Below are 21,515 nucleotides of genomic sequence, written 5' to 3'. Positions count from 1 at the left end.
TGCCTGGGTGCGGGCTCAATCCCCAGTAGGGGGCATGCAGGAGGCAGCTGATCAATGTTTCTCTTTCACATCAATGTTTTTCTCTCTCTTTGCCTCCCTCTCCCTTCCTCTCACTCTAAAAAATAAATATCAATAAGAGTGGCTCAGTGATTAGAGCGTCAGCCTGCACACAGGTTGGATTCCTGGTCAAGAGCATGTACCTGGGTTGCAAGTTTAATCCCGCCCCCAGTCAGGGCACGTGCAGGAGGCAACCAATCAATGTCTCTCTCTCACATCAATGTCTCTCTCTTCCCCCTCTCTCTCCTTCCGCTTCCACTGCCTCCCTTCCACTCTCTCTAAAAAAAAAAAATCAATGGAAAAATATCCTCACTCCTTGGGTGAAAATATTTAAAATATAAAGTCTTTCATTTTTCTTAACTCAATTTGACATAAAATAGGCAAAAAAATTATTTGATAATGAAAAGACTCTACTTTCAATATTTCTTCTGTTTTCTCCCCCCCTCAAAAAAAAAGAGGGGGGAAAATCATGAACTTTATTTTAAAGATAAAAATTCGTGCAGACCTACCTAATCTTAACTGTTTCGTGGCAATAAGTGCCAAATACTAAGTTAAAATACACAGTTTGATCAACACAATCTCATATAACCAAATACTAATAGCAACTTTTAAATTTCAAAAACTGATAGTGTATTCACTTTTGAAACATTAATGTTGCAATCTGGCCTTTAGTTTTGAAAAGCAAGTTTCTCTAAATAATATATACCTTTGGTTTTAGAGATCATATTTAAGAAAAAATATAAAGACAGACTGACAGACTTCAGGTACTAAGCAAGTAAAATATCTCTTACTGAAGTAAAAAAAAAAATAGGAAGACACATGCACACGCAAAGAAAGTACAAGTGGGAGAAATGGCACCTTCTCAACGGTTAACCTCCCTAACCACAAGGAAATATCCTCTGTACCATTTCCTACTAGACCCTTTTCATACTCACTATTCTATGAAGGAAGAGTGTTAAGAGCAACAAACTTTAAAGACCAAAAATCATGATCTCTCTCAAATACGTGATTAAAAAGTTACTTTGAGAGTCTATATTGAGTTTGCTTATATAAAAACATCAAACAAAACAAAAACACCCCCAAAATACATCTAAACTAATTAAGGGGAGTTGCACCAATAATTTTCATTCTTACAAGATGTATTATACCTAAGAGTACATAAGAAAGGGGGGAAAGACATACAAAAATAATTTGATAACCTTCAAAACACATCTGCAAAAGCCTCTCACCATATAGCCCCAGTCTCCATTATCCATCTGCTCCAGCACTGCGTCTGGGGAGCCCAGGTTCCAGGGAAACTTGGGGAGGAGAAAAAGACAGGACAGCACATGTAACTATGAAAACAGGAAAGATTTTTCCATCCCACAGAACACGCGAAACACCAGAAAACTACTCATTTTTGCTCAGTTAAAACCTGCTACAGGGCGAAGATCCGAGGAAGAAAGCATTCCTCTAGGGCAGCGATTTTCAACAGGTCTGCCGCCAGAATTTTTAAAACATACAATACCTGACTATTTAGTCAGGCACACTGACCTCTTTTCCCTTAGACTGTCAAATAAAAAAATAACAACAACCAACACAACAATAGCCGTCCAATGTGAATGAATTAAAATTATACCTTTTTTTGGTCAGATGGGCAAAAAATATACATACAGTGGAACCTCGGTTCTTGAACTCAATTAGTTCCAGAAGGCTGTTTAAGGAGTGATTTGTTCAAAAACCAAATCATTTTTTCCCATTTGAAATAATGTAAATTGAATTAATCAGTTCCAGACCCCAAAAGCAAAAAACACAAAAATCTTCACATCATAATTTCCTGCGATGTTAACAACTCGAGGTTTAAGGGTAAACTGACTCACTTGCTCATTCTCTCCTCCTTTGTGGTCTGAGAGACACGTGACTGATCACATAGGTATCAGCATAAAAGGGTTGTCAGGTCGAGAACTGAGGTTTTATTCAACAGCCAAGACATTTTTTGTGAACAATGTGGTCGAGAACCAAATTGAGATGGGAGACGTTCAAGAACTGAGGTTTGACCTGTATTTTATGGTGTGCTGCAGAATTTTAGTAATTAGTTTATGTGTGCCACGAGATGAAAAAAGGTTGAAAATTGCTGCTCTAGGGCCTCTATGGGTACTCTATTCTTTGAACAACATGTACCTAATCTCTACAGAGAAATAATTATCCAATACTTAGAGAAAGAGGAAGAGTCTAGTAAGTAAACTAACTAGTCATTCAAATTCTACCTATCTTCTCTGCAAATTCAATTTTTAGAATTTCTATAGAACATTATGATTAACTCTACAACTTTATCCTTGTAAAAACCAACCATGATCCTTATCAAAAAGGTTGTTTAAGATAAAGGTAGGAAAAAAACTCTTTCATCAGCATTTTGGCTATACAAACTAAACATCTCGGTAAAAGCATTAAAAACCATAAACCTCCAAAACACCAGTATCACTCTGCGAGAGAAATACATCAGAATGGTATTTCTTTCATAACATAAAAACTAATTATATTTTTAATACTGATATGTTTCATTTTATACAATAATCAAAACAAATAAAAAAATAATTTAAATACCAAACCATTAGAGCATATTTTGGGGCAAAAAGAACCTTACAAATCTGTTTGAGAGTCACTCAGACAGCAAGTAAGGAGAGCCAGCCTGAAAACATTGATAAACACCCAGATACTAATGATGCCAGTTTGAATTTATCTACAATTCCAAATTACTTAACAGCTTCCCAGCTACTGAACTGGTTTAGTCAGTACCCTCTCACACACATCATTCCCCAATCAACCAGCAAAGTAAATTTCAGAAGCTCTGACGAGACAGTAAGAAATGTGGACTTATCGGTATTTATCCAGGAAAAGCACTGGCTTCTTTATTGTGGTCTTTAAACAGATTCACTTTTCCCACTTTTAGAGAAATCTGGCACACTATTCCCAGAACAGGCCCTGGCTACAAAAGATCACAAAGGCTCTTTCTCAAAAGGTCACTCAGGCATGTAGAGAACATTTGCATAGCACAGCATGGGCTGAAATCAGAGCCTGAAGCATCTATTTCTCCACCTCAAAAATTCTTCAAAGCAAACAGGCTAAAATGTGGACCAGACAACGCACAGTCAGTTTTTATTCTCCACACTCAGCAGTTGGATACAGATAGGCCTCCACATGCTAGAGGGTGAGAAATGGAACAAATGTCAAATTCAGGGCTGTTGTGACAAGCTTTCATTCCTCCGACTTGCTTCCCAAACAGTATTTGAAGAGAACCAGAAAACAGGCTTTACCAATTTGTATTATTAGCATCTGATTCAGTTTACTGATAAAACAGACAGATAAGTAACAATTTAAAAGACTAGTCATCCAAAAGTTTTGGTAAGATGCCCACCTTTGGCATCTCATCACTCCAAGTATTCATTCCTGACAGCCTCAAAAATAAGTCAGTCAAACAACAATTACTGTAGATCAATAAACATCATGTGCAATATGGATACACAGAAACAGGAAAGGTACAATTCTTGCCCTCACGGAGATTTCAATCTATGAAGAAAGGCAACATGCGACACCTGAAGTACAGAATTCAAAAGTGCTATGTAACAGACTGGCAGAGGCCTTCTGGAAGAAAGAGCAAGAACGGTTCCAAATGGAAAAATGGAGGACTTCTGGGAAGAACTTGCTCAGTCAACCTCTGCAGGAATAGCTGGACAACCTGAGAAGGGATTCTAGGATAAAGAAACATTTGAAGTAAAAGGGGGAAGGGGCCTTTCTCCCCCACACACAACATTCCTGATACAGCAAGCACTGCATGGATTACTACCCTCATTTTATAGATGGAAAATAGAGAAACAGCAGATAGGGACTTGCTCTAGGCCCCACAGCTGGAAAGTAACTGATTAAGAACTTGGGTTTTCTGACTCCTAGTTTACATCTTTCCATAAATCCCCTCTTTGGATGGAAAATGAAGGAACAGAATCCAAGAAATAAGAAACTGAAAGGATTAACTTGAGACCCCCTACAGCTATCTATTAACCCTATCCACCTAGACTGGTTTTATTTACAAACGTAATAGTCACTCAGTCTGAGTGAGCAGTCATAATGGGTTTGTAAAAATTCCCCTGAGGCAAACCATCAAGAACCTACTCACTAGTGTGACTGAAGGCTGCTGTCCTATCTATAAGTGAAGTAAATAACTCCCAACACATGACTATCCAAATGGTTAAATGAAAAATGGGGACCAAAGACAAGGAGAAAAACCAGACATCATCAATGTTACAGCTGTTATGCAAGGTCTGTCCACTATTAATCTTTTTCTTTTTTACTGCTAAATCAAAACAAGATAACTTCTTGAGCAATCATAAAAAGAAAATTAGATGATGCCCCTGAATCTGTTCCACAACTAAAGCCAAGGTTCTATTCCCGGTACAAAGATGTAATGAAACCTCAAGCTTAATAATTCAGGAAAGCAATTATGGGAATTTATATAAGCCCACGTTTCTTAAAAAGCACCCAAAAGCCTCCTTACACTTGTATACAAGATACATCAAAAATAAAATAAAGTCACTTCCAATAACAATGACTAAACTATTCAAAAAAACCCTCAAATTGTTCAATAAAGAGCTCTAAGGGGGGGGAAATATTGATTAGTTTAAATTTTATCTACGCCTTACTTCTAAATATCCTCTATGGAGATGTTTAGATAGAGCAAGAAACAAACCAAACAAAGCTGAAAGATTCCTGGTCTTCCAATAGCTAGATAATCAGCCTCCGAAATGATAACTCCTAGGAACATCTCAGAGAGAATGCAGATGAATGAAAAAGAACATAATCCAAAAGAATTTCCAGAATAGCTTCCATCTCTTCTAAATCATTTTCCAGAGCTGCTAACAATTAGAAAATGATTTATTTTCTTTTCATCTTCTCTCCCTTCTGGCTCAGTCTCCAGTGGAGGGCTTAATGTGAAGCTAAATGACCACAAGACAGGCAGCAGAAGGAAGATCCTGAAAGGGGCTTGTTTTACTTGATTAAGACAAAGAAAAAACTAACATTTCAGAAAATTTGCCAGGAATGGAGATTACAAGGGTAAGAATGAAAAAATTTTTCCTTTAAAGTGGCCCGCCTTACTAAAGATCGTTTTAAACAACAGTGGATACAACCAAGCACAATTATAAAGTTCAAAGAAAGGCTCCAGACCCTGTAAAATCAGTTCACCTGGAAAAATCTGACCTTTGGCCCAAATAAAAATTCTGTGGCAACGACTGGATGACCATTCCCAAAACACATAAAACAGTACTGAAAGTTCACCCACGTTTAAGCTTCAAAGGTTAATTATGCCTAATGTATAAATTCTGTTAGCAGATAATTAAGGAAAACACTAAAGAATTTATAAAAGCCTTAAGAGAATTTTCTAAAGTAGCAAATCTGGAAAATGCACAAACAAGTTAATGCCTTACAGAAAAACCTAAGCCCTAGCCAGTATGGTTCAGTGGTTAGAGCATCAGCCCTTGGACGCAAGGGTCCCAGGTTCAGTTCCAGCCAAGGGCATGTACCTCAGTTGAGGAGGCAACCAGTTGATGTGTCTCTCTCACATCGAGTTTCTCTCTCTCTCCCTTCCTTCCACTCACTCTGAAAAGCAAAGAAAAAAATATCCTCTGGTGAGGATTTAAAAAAAAATTTTTTTTAAATAAATAAAGCCTGGTGTCCCTCAACTGTTCTTTTTTTAAAAAGAAAAGAAAAATCCTAAGAACCCCTGAAAGCCATTTTCCTCACTACTGCAGAACTGCAATTACAGGCTTCATGGTTATGATGAATTAATTTAACACAAACATTCTGGGTTTATTATTTCAGGTAAAGACTAAGAATTCTCTGGGGCAGAAGTTCTACTCCTATATAACAACCTATCCACCGCAATACACACTAATCTCCAAACAGGAATATGTAATAAAAACCTATAGCTACTGCCTTTCCAAAGTTTCCAGGGAGCCCTTTTAAAATGCCTCTCTACTGAAATCTTTGTGTCTGGCACTCAGAAAAGAAGACAATAAATTCCGTCTATAACATACCTTCAAATACCTTTGTACTGAATTTCTCTGTTGTTGAAACGTGGGAGTTTGAAAGTGAGCTACTTTTTATGGTAACTAGTTCAGCAACATCTAAAGGAGTCTTTTGGGTTGTCATGCAGGCTGGCACAAGCGGCGAGGCGCGAAAGGATGGGACTGCGATGGGAGGTTATCCTGAACCATGCCACTAAAGGAAGGGATCGCTTTTTCCTGAAACTAATTTTCTGCTCTCTTCTCTCCACGTGGTCTAGAAGAACGGCTCTGCTCTCTCAGTTGAAAATCGACCTTCATACTAAGGAGTTGCCACAAACAGTCATAAAATCATTAAATTCCTCTTACCCTCACTCAGTTTCTACAGGATGAAACAGGATAATACCACCTTCCCAAAAGGAGTAATACCACAATACAAGAGGCACAATACAATGGCAGCGAGTGACCCACAGGGTAACCGGTCAGGACCAGGGTTCTGGGTCACACGCAGGCCAGTGCAGAGGGGAGAGAACCGGTGGGCACCAGGACCCCGGCTCTGCTCCAGTTCTACTTCTGAGACCCTGATTAAATCACTCCTTATACCCGGCTGCTTCTTTGCAAAAAAAAAAAAAAAAGAGGAAAGAAGCAAGGTCATGAATAGAAAACCATTCGTAAACCGGTGAGTATTAAAACAAATATGAAAATACGATTGGCTGTATAAACAAAATCTCTGAGATAAACTGCGAGGCTTGGGAATGTGGACACAGGTAATTTAGAGCGCTGGCATGAAGGCGGCAGACGCTGAGGAGACGACCCCTTCATTTGCTTCCAGTCCCCCCAGGCCCCCTGTCCCTGGAGCTCCAGAAGAGAGAACTACAGGTCCAGGGGAGCATCCCGCTTTTAGGGAGACTGCCAGGCACCTGAGCTCTGGGTCACAGGAGTAAATCCCCAAAGCATGACTCAGGGTTATCTCCAAGGTAAAGAGGAATCCAAATGAAATGTGTATTCCGCCTTAAACAGACTCCAAATATCAAAATCTAAGACGCGCCGAGGGATTCACGGGAAGATCCACCCTAGGGTTCCTTTACATAGTAACGCTTTGGTCTTAAATGCAATTTATAAAAATCCAAATCACACAAACCTTAGGAATGGCATCTGTGCCCATCCTGACCCGTCTTTAACACCTAGGGCATTACACAAAATGAACTTAGTCTGGGCCTGATGGTTCTCAACCAAAGGGCGAGTCCTCTGCCCTGCCACCTCTGGAGGTGAAAGGGTTTTCCTTCCCCAGACACACGTGTGTTCGCTGGAAAGCATCAGGCCCCTGCTCAGCGCTGACGCCCAGCTCCTCTCCCGTCCTGGAATCAATCGCGTACCTGGGCTGCGGTCACAGCGAGACGAGGAACATGACCAGGGGGGAAGGTAAGACACAAGCGGGCTGCCCCCCCGAACATTCTGAGCCAAACCAGGGGCACCCCGCGTCACTCTGCACCCACACCTCATCGACCACGGCGCCCTGAAGTTGGACTTACCAACTTGCCCTGGAGCTGCTATACTTGAGCAGAAACTTGGGCACTTCGGCGGAATACCCTAACAGGGTCTGTGTCATTTCTCCAGTCCCACCCGACCGCCGCCACGGCCGCCAGCCCAGCAGGTGCGGCGGGGTCGCGCCACGGCCACGGCCACGGCCACGCATCACCCCGACGCGCGCCGAGCGGCCTGACTCACATCCCAGCGCGAAAGGCTCGGCGGCGGCCGGCGCCTCTGGGGCAGGAACTGCCCTGAGGCCGGGCTCAGAAGCCCTACCGCGGGCTTTGAATTAGGGCAAACGGGGGCTAGTGGGGCCACCCCCTAAAACAACCATTTTCGAGCACAACCGAGGGGCCCCCGGCCGGGCGGTGCCTCGCGGTGGCCCCGCAGACGAAGTCCCCCCACCCCGCCCCTGTCCCGGGCCCCGCCCCGGCCCCGGCCCCGGCCCCGGCCCCGGCCCCGGCCCCGGCCCCGGCCCCGGCGTGGGGCAGGAGATGCTGCGGGCCCGGGCGGGGGCGCGCACCGGAGCCCGAACCCGGGTCCGCCGCACCCGCGCGTCCGGCCGGGCGGGCCCCGGAACCCCGGCTCAAGCCCGGCCGCTCGGCCGCGGGCAGCCCGCCGCGGGCCCGTGCCAGCCCCGGAGCGCGCCGCCCGGGCTCCCCGCGGTCCCCTCGCGCGGCCCCGCCACCGCCCGATTCCCCTCAGCCGCGCTCGCCCGGCCGCTGCGTGCGGGCTTCTCCTGGTGCCCGGCCCCCCCCGCGCCCCGAGCCCCAACCCCCGGGCCCGCCCCCACTCACTGAAGGCGGCGGCGGCGGCGGCCGGGCCGGGCCGGGCCGGGCCGGGAGACACCGGCGGCCGGAGGGCGCGAGCGCGAGGACGAGCGAGCCCGCGCCCGGAGGCGGCAGCGGCCAAGGGGACGACTGAGCCCGCGCCCGGAGTTGCGGCTCCAGCCGCCCGGCGCGGGAGGAGCCTCCCAGCAGAGCCCCGGCGCCACGAGCGCGGGCGCCCCCTAGCGGCGGCGCTGGAGGCCGGAGGGCCGGGCCGGAGGCGCTCCCCGGGCTCGGCCAGGCCGCACGGTCCCGCGAGCCCCGCCGCGGCGCCAGGTCCCAGCCCCGCCCCCGAGGCCCCGCCCCGACACCCGAGGCCCCGCCCAGGACCGGCCCCCGCGTCCTGCCTCCGCCTGCGCTGTGGGATCCGCCGGGTCCTCCCGCGGTCCTCGCCGCGCGCGTCCTCGGTCCTAGGGTCCCCCCAGCTGTTCTTGCCTCCTCACGAGCAGGTAGGGGCTCCCGACCGTGTGCCAGGTCTAGCGGGCACAGCGGCCACCAAGACGGACGGGGCCCTAAATAGAGGCGAAAACAGACGAGACCCGGGGAGACAAAATCAGGGCAAGGCACGCTGTGCTGGGGAGCGCATAGTGAAAGGGGTTAGACGGAGAGCGACGGGAGGGGACCTCCGCTCCGGATGCGACGGCCAAGAAAGACTTGGATGCGGGCTTGTGGCGAGGACCTCCTGGCCTCGCCCCCCGTGGGGGGAGCGACTCGAGTCAGGTCGCCTGTCCAGCCGGTGGGCAGGGTCGGGCAGGGCAGCCAGGCCTGGAGGGGCAGCGTGCGCGGCCAGAGGGGGAGAAGGGCGGAGCCGGCCGGCAGAGGACAGCGACGGTGCAAAGGCACTGAGGCCTACCGGAGCTGGTCTCGCTCAGCCTGGCACCCATGCTGTCCTCGCTTCACCAGGAAGGAAGCCAGGCTGCAGAGGGTGGAGAGTTACGTAAAAGCTTCAGACCTAATTGGTCTCCAAGAATAGACTCCTGCAAAGTCCCATTTGCTCCCGCAAACCAGACCTCTGTCCCCTTCCTGGTGGGACAGGATATATATGTTGATTTTGCCATTTCCCCTTCTCCACCAGGTTAACCACTGGCCTTAGAGACTCACCTGTGTTTCGTGTCTGCATGTGCGTGAACTGGCTCTGAGATTTAACTTTTATCAAATGATTACAGTCATTTCTGATACTTGGTTTTTCTCTTAAAACTCACATTGGTAGGTTAAATAAGTGACACATGCTTCATCAGCATAACTGAGTGCTATATTATCATATTCAAAACGACTAGGTGAGTTTATAGGAACGTGTGTGAGAAAGTAAGCGGTGCACAAAATGGTATACCGCACATGATACAATCCTAATTTTATTTTTTAAAATATAGACAAATATTTTGAAGGAAATGGAGCAAATCGTTGCTAATTGTTCTCTAGGTAGAAGGATGTGAACGTTAGTGACATTACTTCTTAATGTTCTTCTGAATTTTTTATATTTTCTAGAATCTATATTGAATTTATAATCAGAAACATATATTTAAAATCAGAGTTGGGGAGGGGGTGTTTTGTTTTGTTTTAACAAAAGAAAGACAGTACCAAAATTATCCAACACTCAGATCTCTAGGATTTGGTGCCACTCAGAAACCCAGACCTGTGCCTTGGAAGAGTCATTTCCCCTCTCAGAGTTTCTATTTCCCCAACTAAAAACTAAGAGGAATTAACTTCATCAGTGGTTTTCACAAAACTGTTCTTACATATCTCTTTGTAAGTTTTTATTGCTATTATAAATTATATTTTCAAGTTTATATTTTATAATGTATGGATTGATGGTTATTGAAATGTGGTTGGTTTTTTATATAATAATCTTGTATTTTGCAAACTGGGATGCTTTCTTAGTTCTAAGTTTATAGGCTCTCTTGAATTTTCTGTGTAAATAATCATAGTTTTCAAGTAACGATAGTTTAGTATCTTTTGCCTTTTTTATTTCCTCTTCGTTTTACTGCACTGACTAAAATCTCCAGCACAATGTTGAATTGCAGTAATGATAGTGGACATTTCTATCTTGTTCTTGACAGTTTCTAACACATCACCCTTGAATATGATGTTTATTGTAGATTTTGATAGATACCCTTTATTGGGGTAAGGAAGCACTATTCTGCTGTGTTATGAATGGGTATTGAAATGTATCAAATGTGGGATTTTTCACCCTGATGTAATGTATTACAATCATAGATTTTATTACATTAAACTGTCCATGCATTCCTTTGAGATGTATTATTTTTTTCAAGATAGTGCTGGATGCTATTGGCTAACATTTTACTTGGGGTTTTTGTGTCGATGTTTATGAATGCAGCATGTTTACTATTTTCCTCTCTTACTCTCTCCTTGTCTGGTTTTGCTATCAAAGTTACTAAGCCTCATAAAAGAAATTAAGGAATGGCTGTCTATTCACTAGAGCAGCTTCTGTAGCACTGAGGTTTTCTGTAGTTTGAGTTTCCTATAGGTTTCTCCTATAAACCATCTTGGTTTAGAACTTGGCCTGGAAAGCATTTATACTGACACCCCAATGCACAACATTCACTCTGGTATCAGGGCCCACCTCTCCACCTAAACAGCTCTTATGGGGCCACCAGGAATCTTGTTGCTGGATCCAAAAGAACCTCCTCAGCTCTCCCTCTCTCAGGCCTCCCTGGGGGATATGTTGACCACACCCTCTGAAAGACAGCCTCTTTGGGGCTCTGTTCTAGTTTCCCTCCTTCCTCTGCAGTGCCTCCTCTCAGACTCATGGAGATGCTCCTCCTCTGGCTTTACCCACCCCTCATGCCCAGGCTTCTGGCCAAGGCCATCATCTCCTCTTTGTCTCCTCCTCTCTGTGGACTGACTCAGCCACTTCCACGGATTCCATTATTGTCCCTGAGCCAAAAGGTTCCCAAACCCATACCTCCAGCCCAGGCCTCTCTCCTCAACTCCAAACCTCCAGATGCTGCATAGTCTACAGCACCAACTATGTGCCAGGGACTGAGCTAAGTGCTTTTACCTTCTGGGTCAGTTGTCTATTGCCACATAATAAATTATCCCAAAACTTAAGGGCTTAAAACAACAAACATTTCTTATCTCACAGTTTCTGTGAGTCAAGAATTTGGAAGTGGACCAGCCGGGTGTGGCTCAGCGGTTGAGCATCAACCTAGGATCCAGGAGATTGGGGTTCAATTCCCAGTCAGGGCACATGCCCGGGTTGTGGGCTGCAGCCGATCAATGACTCTCTCATCATTGACGTTTCTATCTCTCTGTCTCCCTCTCCCTTCCTCTCTCTGAAATCAATAAAGATAAAAAAAGAATTTGGAAGTGGATTAGGTAGGTGGCAGATCTTGCAGTCTAGGTGTCATCTGAAGGCTTGGCTGGGGCTGGAGGACTGGCATCTAAGCTCACTCATGGAGTGTTTAGCAGGGGCAGTAGTTAGCTCCTCTTCACATGAGCCTCTCCTGACAACATGGCAGTTGGCATCCCCCAAAGCAAGTGGTTTAACTGAGAACAAAAAGCCACAAGGTCTTTTCTAACCCAGCGTTGAAAGGGACATACAAGCAGTCTTGTGGTCTCACAGACCAGCCCTATTATAGTGTGGGGGTCACCACACAAGGACGTGAATACCAGGAGGTGAGAATCATTGGGGTTATCTTGGAGGTTGCCCATCACACCCTCAAAACAACTATGAATGCAGATTACCCACATTATCCCAGGTACAGATAAAAAAAACAGGTGAGGAGAGGTGAAGTCATTGCTCAAGGCCACAGCCAAGTGTGAGAACAGAGCTTTGACTACAGCTCTGCCCAGCTCCCTGCATTTTCCCTGCCTTCACAGTCCACCCTCCCATGGTCCACCACCAGCCACCTCACTTTCAACATGTGCAAACCTGAACCCTCTCACCTCACCACCCCCAAACCTCCAGGGTCCCCAGCTCAGCTCAGCAAATGGTGCCACCATCCTCCCATCTGTCCAGCCCAGATGCTTTGAGTCATGACTGCTCCTCCCACCCCTCACTTCCCAGTGCCAGATAGCCCAGTCCTGCCAAGTCTTCCTCCTCAGCACAGCCTGGGTTCGCCTCTCCTTCTCCCTCCATCTCCGCCACCATCGCACTGGGCCAAGCCACCCACTTGTCCACCCAGGACGTCTGCAGTAGCCCCTCCCTGGTCTCCCTCATTCTCTCTGCCCCCACACTGCCCATCCATCTTCCTCTCTCCAGCATGAGTCACCTTTAAGAACACAAAGCTAGTGTGTCACTCTGTCTGCTTTCAACTCCTTCCAAGGCTCTTATTGCCTTTAGGATCCAGCCCAGATTCCCTCTGGTGTGATCTGAACCCTGCCCCGCTCGTCCAGCCTCCTCCTCTGGGGTCCCCAGCCCCTCTGGTCACATTTTGGTATGTGGGACCTACTGCAAATTTTTTTCACTTCAGGGCCTCTGCTATGCTATTCCCTTTGCCTAGAACACTCTTCTCCTAGCTCTTGGCATGCCTGTCTCCCTGTCCTTCAGCATATTGTCACCTACTCAGAGAGGCCTTTCCTGACCTCCCAGCCAGGCTGATGTCCCCCAGCTATAACTTCCACAGTGCCTGTCGTTCTCTCTCCACCTCACTGCTCAACTGAACTGTGAGCTCTCTGAGAGCAGAAGCTGTGTCTGTCTGGCCCACAACAGCACCCTAGAACTTCACAGTGAGCCTAGCACTTAGCACTTACTCAACAACTATGCGACAGGTTGGCTGCGTTCTCTCCACTCCCTCCCTTCCCCCTTGCACTCCATACTCCAGCCATTGGACAATGTTTAGTTCCTTAAATGAAGCATGGGATCCCTCACCTCCAGGTCTTTGCACATTGCTGTTCCTTCTGCAGGGATGCCCTTCCCTCCCGACCCCCAATTTACTCAGCTAATTCTGTATATTCATCAAGAACTAGGTTTACTAACTAGCCTTGCCAGGCGTGGCTCAGCGGTTGACCATCGACCTAGGATCCAGGAGATCCGTGGTTCGATTCCTGGCCAGGGCACATGCCCGGGCTGTGGGCTCTATCCCTAGTGCATGCCTGGGTTGCGGGCTTGATTCCTCAGTTGGGGGCGTGCAGGAGGCAGCCCATCAATGACAACTCTCTCATCATTGATGTTTCTATTTCCCCCCTTTTCCCTTCCCCTCTCTGAAATCAATAAAGATATATTTAAAAAGAAGAAGAACAACAACTAGGGTTACTAGATTGAGCAAATAAAAATACAGGACACTCAGTTAAATTTGAATTTCAGGTAAACAACAAATAATTTTTTTAATGTAAGTATGTCACAAATACTGCATTAAATACAAGCGTCCTGTATTTTATCTGGCAACCCTAGTAGGAACCAGCACCGGTTATGCCCCCTCTAGGTGACTTCCCTGGCCTCTACCCATAGCCCCTCGTCTGCTCATCCAAATCCCCAGGCTCCCAGCCACTCCCCTGCTTGCCCCTACTCTGCACGGACGCTCACTGTGTTTTGAAATTGTCTGTTACTAACTGGAATGTGATCTCCTTGCCAGAGGAAACTGTCTCAGTCTTCATCCAGAGTGTCTCTTCTCACCTGGGACAACCCTGGCCACACAGGAAATGGTAATAAGGTTGACTGAGGAGAGAAATGAAAGAGCACCAAAGAGAAAAAAGTAAACAAGATGGGGAAGGGAGCTAGCAAATGAAACTCGGCCCAGAAAATGGGATGAATCTCTTGGCTGATTACCTGCAGTTGAGGGCTCCCCTTCCTACCCCACCTCTGCCCCTGCCTTGTCTCTGTCACTTAGAGCTCCCCCTCGCCTCCCCCCCACACCCAGCCTCAGGAGTCTTATGATTGGTGGAGCAGGAATGCAGAAAGAAGCAGTCTGTGTCCCTTTAGGGGTTTTTCCAAAACAGCCTTTTGAGCATTCAAATGGGAGGCCCTGTGGGGAGCAGGGAGGAACTGTAAGCCTCAGCCATGCGCTGGACGCTGTGAGGATCCCAGAGGTGCCCTAGGGGCTGAGCCTACACTTGGCCCACCTGTGGTCATCCAGTTACCTCCCACAACCCCTCCCAAGTCAGGGGTGACCCCCAGGGACCCCAGAAGGTAAGGGACTCTAAAGCTGCTAACTGCGTGGGTTATCTGGACCCAAGACTTTGCTGAGCTTCTTCTAACTACTCCTCCTGGAGTATTCTGAACAGCCAAGGAACTGGAAACCCACTTCCTCTGCCTCTCTTGGTGGTAGGTTCTGTCTCGGGGTGTGTGTGTGGGTGTGTGTGTACACACGCGCGCACGCTTCTCCCTTTCTCCCCCTTAGTTATCTTTGGTTCTTGTGTCATTGGTTTCACCAAGCAGAGGTTCTCTTAAGTCTGATAAAAGGGGTTTCTTAGCCTTTTACTCACTGGCTGCCCTGCCTGGGAAATACATTTCTAACCATTCCCCCCCCGGCCCCCCCCCCGCTCCCCACCCCTGGGGACCAGCCCCAGTCCCTCTGCACACTTGCCCCAGCCTCTGGCACAAGCGACCCTTGCAGCCGGCAGTTTCCAGTGCCTCCCCCACTTCCAGCCATGGAGACGCTTTGGGGAGTTTGACGAGAGCATTTTTCCTTTTTATAAGGTTTCTAATTACCTATTATTTCTGATCTTCTCTTTAATCAGCTTCCAGAACTGTGTTGGGAGTTACAGAACCAGGGGGGAGGAATCTGGTTCTCACCAGTGTTGTGAGAGAGGCCCTGTGGTCGTCCTTGGATGTCATCATCTCCCTCACCATTATGACTCTGTAATTAGAGAGAATGGATCTGGCCAGGAATCAGCAGCTCTGGCTTCTGTCTTTAGTCCCATGAGTGTCTCAGTGTGCCACATCTGAGAAGTCACAGGCCTTGAGAATCCTTATATGTCAAGAGGGAACAAAGCTGCCAGGCCATAGCATGGCCAACTGGCATGCAGGAGGCAAGACAGCTCCAGATCCCGAGCTCTCATCCTCCCTGACAGCTCAGTGCTCTAAATGCTTGGCAATAACGTGCTTTACTGCTTGTGTTCTGCCCCATTCCTAATCCAAACTGCTTCATCTGCATGTGTTTGCTGGTTTAGCAAGAGCCAAATTCACCTGCAAAGAACACAGAGCTCCCACCCTTCAGTCCTGTCCTTCCTAGGATGGGTATCTTCAGGTTCAAGGCCACTCTTTCCACACATTTTCCTGGATGAGGGAGCACCCATGCACCACCCCACCACCCAATTGCATGACTTTTGTCAAGGAGTTTGTGGAACTCTGAAATACGGTTGTATTACCTTTAGTGAGCTCCGATGTTTTACACAAGGTGCAAATAACAATATTTGTAAAGCTGCCATAGTATGAGATCAGTTAACGTTCCAGGAGCTTCTGAAATAAAAGGTATGATTAAAAGACAGGAAAGTTATTTTAAACCTATTATAATGTCCCTTGGGTTTTGTGATGATGGTGGGGGCTCAACACCTCAGCGGTTAACAGTCGATCCATTGTTATCCCAGCGAGAAAAAGGAGAGTCTCATGTAGAGAAGTAACTATAGTAACCTCGTGAAGAGCCGCGATTCAGGATTCAGAATTCTGTTACACATGTCACTTATTTCCAGGTCCTGAGACACAGCAAAGCACAATGGGTTGCCCTCCAGCTCGCTCTCTGGCTCTGTCACTCACCAGCAATGGAGGTTTGAACCCACTCAGCTGCCCCCTGCCTCAGTTTCCTCAGCTGTAAAATGGAATAAAACAACTCCTTGGCAGGGTTGTTGTGACAATGAAAGGAGACAATTAAAGTATGAAAAACTGATAATGCAGTGCCTGGCATGAAGACGGCACACAATAAATTGGTAGCTCTTATTGTAATAACTAATTGCTATACTGCTGATTCAAAAGATAAATATAGAATTGGAACTCTGGCAGACAGCAGGAGGACCAGGCTGAGAGAGACGGGACTATTTGAGGCTGATGATATGATTGTTCCACCAAATCCTCTTAAGACATCCATTTATTTGGTTGCAAGTTGAATATTGTCCGAGATGATAATTGCTATGAATAACTAGGGACAATGGGGTCCACTGACACTCTTACAGCACTTGTGTGATTAGCTAAATATATCTTCTCATAACCCTTTCTGCACTGGCGCACGAAACCTAAACCCCTAACTTCGTGAAACTAAGTTGGCAGGGTGATATAATTATACAAAATAATAAACGGGAATGTAATAAATTTTTATTACTTGGGAAGAAATGGTGTCCCCAAAGGCTGTTTTTTCTTCCTGTAAATTTTGTTACTGGGGTATAAGAAGTGTGCACAAAGCATAAACGGACGGCTTGATGAATTTTCACAGAGTGAACATACCTGTATAACCAACACCCAGATCAAAAAAGCCTGACCCAAGGGCCTGCAGAAGCCCCTCAGGTCCCCTCCTGGGTGATGGTCTCTTTTCTTTTCTTCTCCTCTTTCTTTGAGATGTAATTTACAACCATAAAATATACCATTTTAAATGTACAGTTTGATGAATTTCTCTAAGTTCATACAGTTATTCAACCATCGCTGCCATCCAGTTTTAGAACGCTTCCAGCCTCCAAAAAGTTCCCTAGTGCCCAAGGTCAACCCCTGCTTTCATGCCTAGACCCAGCCTACCACGGATCTGCTTTCTGTCTCTAGAGTTTTGCCTTTACTAAAAGTTCATATTTTCAGCATACAAAAAAACCATAGAAGAGTAAACATACAATAGTAGACTTTTAATCATAAAATATGTAGATATGAATATGGCCAGATTAGAGTTTCCCAAGAGTGGCACATAAAATAATTTTAGATGGCTTGTAGACATTTATTTGATATCTTAATTTTGTATTTTTTCTAAGATTCATGAAAATAACTAGCACATCAAGTCCCTGATATCACAGATACTATTGCTTAAATCTCGAGTAGGTTTAAAAACTAATCAATTGACAAAACATATTAGTAATAACACAGATAGTACACAGATAACATGAAAATTGTAAAGGTGAATACAAATGATTAAAGCCAGTAAAATAATGCCCTGATTAAGAAAGAGAAATTATTTCTGTGAACCCTGAAATTCTCTGCATATCAATCCATAAGTAGCCTTTAAAAAATAATATTCAGAATTTTAAGGCCCTTCAGGTGTTTTATTGACCATTTCAACACTTTTTTATTAAGTACCTTCTATGTCTAGATGCTAGATAAATGTTCATTGAGAGAGTCTAGTCAAGCTGCCTTTTGTATTTACATCTTAAATATAAAAAGGAATTCCATTTTAAAGGAATCTGATGACTTAACCCCAGTGATGTGCAGGATTATGTGGTTATTTATGTGCTTGCATGCAGCAGTTGCCACAAAGGTTCTGGGCTAACGAGAAGAACCAAAATTCAAGGAAGGGAGAGAAGGTATGATTGGATGATGAGGAATGTGACTCAAGGGAAGGTGGAATTTAGGCAGAGAAGAGGTGAGGTCTGTTCTAGCAACAGTAGAAGCAGAACAGAAAATAAGATGTTCCAAGGTCAATGAGCTGACCCTACTAACTAGTACAGAGTTGAGAAGGGTGAAGAGCTGGTGACAGGATTAGAAGGGCTGATCTAAACGTTGACTACTCAACTATGAGTGGGACACCTTGAGAAGCACCAGAGATGTAGTGAGAATGTTTAAGCTGCTTCACTCCTCTGTGGAAGGTATAGAGGATGGGTGGATGGATGATGGATGGATGGATGGATGGATGGATGGATGGATGGATGGATGATGGATGGATGGATGATGGATGGATGGATGGATGATGGATGGATGGATGATGAATGGATGGATGGATGGATGATGGAAGGCAGGAAGGGATAGCTGCTCAGATGGATGGTCATCTGTTGTATGTATATATCCCACATCCATCCCTGTGGTGTAAGACCTAAAATTAAAGTTCAGTATCATGGGCTGTTTTGACATCTGATGAAATCAGATTTCTTCAAAGAGCCTAACCATAAGTCCCCCTCCCATTCTGCTCCCGTGAACAAAGTCCCCTAGCTGAACAACCCTTCTTGCCGCAGGGGCCAGGCACAGTTCCTGCTTATCCCCGACAAGTGGGCTTGTTCCTGCCAGCCCATGGAATTACTCCAACAAGCCAATCACATCCTCCTGCAGGAACTAAAGGGCACCTCACCCTCTTGATGCCACAAACGCTCTGTTCTCGAGTAGGACTCCCATGTGGCTGTGTGTGGTTTGTGGTTTATTTCTCCCGCAGGCAGTGAGTATAGGTGACTAATAAACTACCACTGTGGATCTCACCTGTCCAGTGTCAGATGTCCTGTGTTTGGTCATCCCCATAACCCTGGGATGGGGTTCCGTCCCTCACTAACGCTTGAATAGGGGGTGATCAAAACAATCCTGCCCATTTTTCTTGGCTAATGGAAGCTGGATTCATTCAAGGAGCCATCCTCCCCAATGTGACTTAGGAAATGGTCATCTCATCCTTAGCTCAGAGATAAATCCTAACTGGTTTAATTCCATCTAAGTGGTCCCATTAGACTCTAGCATGCAACCCAGTTCTGCCCATTGAAATGTGAGGATATATCTGATAGGTTTCTGGGAAAAGTTTCCTGGCTCCTAAGAAGAGGACATTGGATTAAAAGTCCCCTGTTCTACCTCTGGATATTGCTGGGTCTAGACATGATGCATTTACCTGCTGCTCCAGGTAACCTGTGACCATGAATAGATATAACCTCCTCTAGAGGAGGCTGAGAAAGAGCTGGAAAACCTGGGTCCTTACACCACCAGTGAATCAATGTATTTTCTTATTTATGACAGTTTGGGTCAGCATTTTCTCTTCCTTGCAACTGAAAACATGCTATATATGGATACATCATCCTTAAGTTGCATGGGTAAATATGAATTCTGAAATCCATCCAAAGGGATGGCATCCTTTACTTAAAGAGTTTTCAGAAGGACCTTAAGTTTAAAGTTCAAACTAATAGAATACTCTGATGTGACTGATTTAATTAACAGATCAGAAATAGACATTGAGTGCCTACTATGTACAATATCCCTGCGGTAGGTCTTATTGTTCCTCTCATTTTATGAATATTTGTGGAGACTCAGAGAGGTATGTGGACAGCCCGGGTCACACAAACAGCAAGTGTCAGAGTCAGGATTTAAAAGCCAGGTCTGACTGTCTTGCCAAAATCCTGCAGGACATCCCATCCTGAATCAGTATGACTGGGAACTGGGAAGCAAAACAAAAGGAAGAGTTGAAGAGATCTCAGTAGGCTTTTTTTCCCTTTTTTTAAGTAGAACTAGAAGGGTTTTTCTTATTTTTTTAGGGAAGACAAGTCACCAGCAACCTCTCACTTTTCCTGCCACATCTGAACCAGATACAAAAGTATTTGAAAATACAAAATTGCTTGTGAGATGTACAATCAATCAGTCAACAAATATTTACTGAACTCTTAATATGGGCCTGGCAGCTGGAGTGCTGTTTTATTGTCCCACTGAAGGAAAGGCCAGACCATAGTACAAACTCCATAAAAAGAGAATTTTTAAGGGCCACTCTAAGCTTACCGGTCTGTTTTTTTTTTTCAAAGCATCTAAAATGCAGTTGAACACTGCTTACAAATAAAGATTTGGACTCTAGTGTCAGGAAGACTAAGATTCAAATCCTGGTTTTCCCACTGCTTGCTGTGTGACCTTGAGCAAGTTTCTTATCTCACCAAGCCTGTTTTCTGATCTGTAAAATGGAAATAATAATGGTACCTACTTCAAAATTATCTGATTAAATCAGATAATTCCAGGTTCAGATTATACTCAATAGAATTAGAGAATATTACTTTTTATCATTTATTATACCTTTAGAAAAGGTAGGTGCTTATGATCTCCCATGCATAAACACAGAGCTGGAGTGAAAGGGAGAGCTGGCTGCTAGCCTGGATTATGTCGGAGGGTGTTAATCCACACTGTCAGTTCGTGTATTTCCCTTTCTCCCTTCCTCCCTTCAAGAAGGGAGCTGATTTGGGAATACTGTCTGGAGTCTAGAAACCTGAAGGTGGTGAAATCAGCTACTGGGACAACCTCGGAAAAATTCCCGGGGCCCTATAATGACAGGAAAGCAGCAGAGGACCCTGGAGTAAAGGGGGCCACAGGGCAGGGCCAACAGATCTCTCGGCCAACCAGAGCCAGAATCACCCCCTCTCCCACCTTGGTTTTGCTTCAACCCCCAGACCTGTGTGACGCTCAGTGTGCGTTGCTGAGGAGCGGGAGTGTGTGCCCAGGCGCAGGGAGGACCTAACCAGCCTAACAGGGCAGAAGCCTGCGCTCAGAGCGGGGTTTTAGGAAAGAAAGCTTTAGTTCTTTGTCCTGAGTCGTGGGCTGAGATTCATACCAGCTACGTCAAGAACTCCAGGTTGCTTGTTCCTAGGAGACTGGGGTGGCTGAAGGTTCACAGATTCAAGCAAGAATAGACGAGAAGAAACCAACAGTTGCCCGTCCAGGCCCGTCACAGGGAGAAGAGCATGCTGGTGGCAATCGTCCAGAGGCCTCTGGTCTGGGCTTGGGCACAGACAATGAAGCAAATGAGGGAGAGGAGGAACCGATGAACAATCCTGGCAGAAAACTACGACCATTCACAGCCTTTCCCATCCGATCTCAGGAAATCCAGAGATTTGTTTGCGGCTGGGGTTTAGCAATGAAAACTGTTATGTTGAGACACCTTTCCAGTTTAAATCGGTTAAGGCATGAGGCTTGTGTGGGTTTGATACCACAGCCTTCTGTGCAAACATCTGACTCTCTGCCCCTCTGGGGGGTGAGAAGCCAGCTCAGGTTTCATTATTAGCCCCCAAACCCTGCTGTGAATGTCAGTTCTTTCTCTGAAGCAAACTGAACTACCAGATCTCTTTTGATCAGTGCTGACAGCTTAAGGCCACGTTTATGAAGCATCAGGCCAAAGAGGAGGCCTTCGCCTCCAGGGCTGCACCACCAAGGGTGAGCAGCTCTGACTCAAATGAGACAGAGCCTCCATTTCACCTTTTTCATCACCTTAACATTTACATTCGGAGAGCCTGGAGAACCTGGGGACATGGAGCTTCGAGACAC

The 21,515-nt window shown here is 45.8% G+C and overlaps 1 protein-coding gene across 3 annotated transcripts in view; it reads right to left on the bottom strand.

Moving 5' to 3' along the window:
- The window catches only part of KCTD6 (potassium channel tetramerization domain containing 6), a 40,494-nt gene that overhangs the window by 1,859 nt on the left and 17,120 nt on the right, over window positions 1–21,515 (bottom strand). Inside the window, exons 1-2 of one of the 3 annotated variants that reach the window (XM_087825060.1) lie at window positions 8,417–8,430; window positions 1,287–1,355 (exon numbers count right to left, since the gene is read on the bottom strand). In XM_087825060.1, coding sequence (XP_087681186.1) covers window positions 1,287–1,313 — 27 coding nt within the window. In that variant the 5' untranslated portion in view covers window positions 1,314–1,355; window positions 8,417–8,430. Of the gene's footprint in view, window positions 1–1,286; window positions 1,356–7,621; window positions 7,659–8,416; window positions 8,431–21,515 lie in introns of those variants that run through there. The other 2 variants (XM_016205532.2, XM_016205535.2) reach the window with 2 other exon arrangements.

The sequence above is a fragment of the Miniopterus natalensis genome, chromosome 15 (assembly GCF_054644295.1).
Source record: "Miniopterus natalensis isolate mMinNat1 chromosome 15, mMinNat1.hap1, whole genome shotgun sequence".
In the NCBI taxonomy this organism is placed as follows: domain Eukaryota; kingdom Metazoa; phylum Chordata; class Mammalia; order Chiroptera; family Miniopteridae; genus Miniopterus; species Miniopterus natalensis.
The sequence above is the reverse complement of the archived record's forward strand: the minus strand, read 5'-3'. Positions and strand labels throughout refer to the sequence as shown.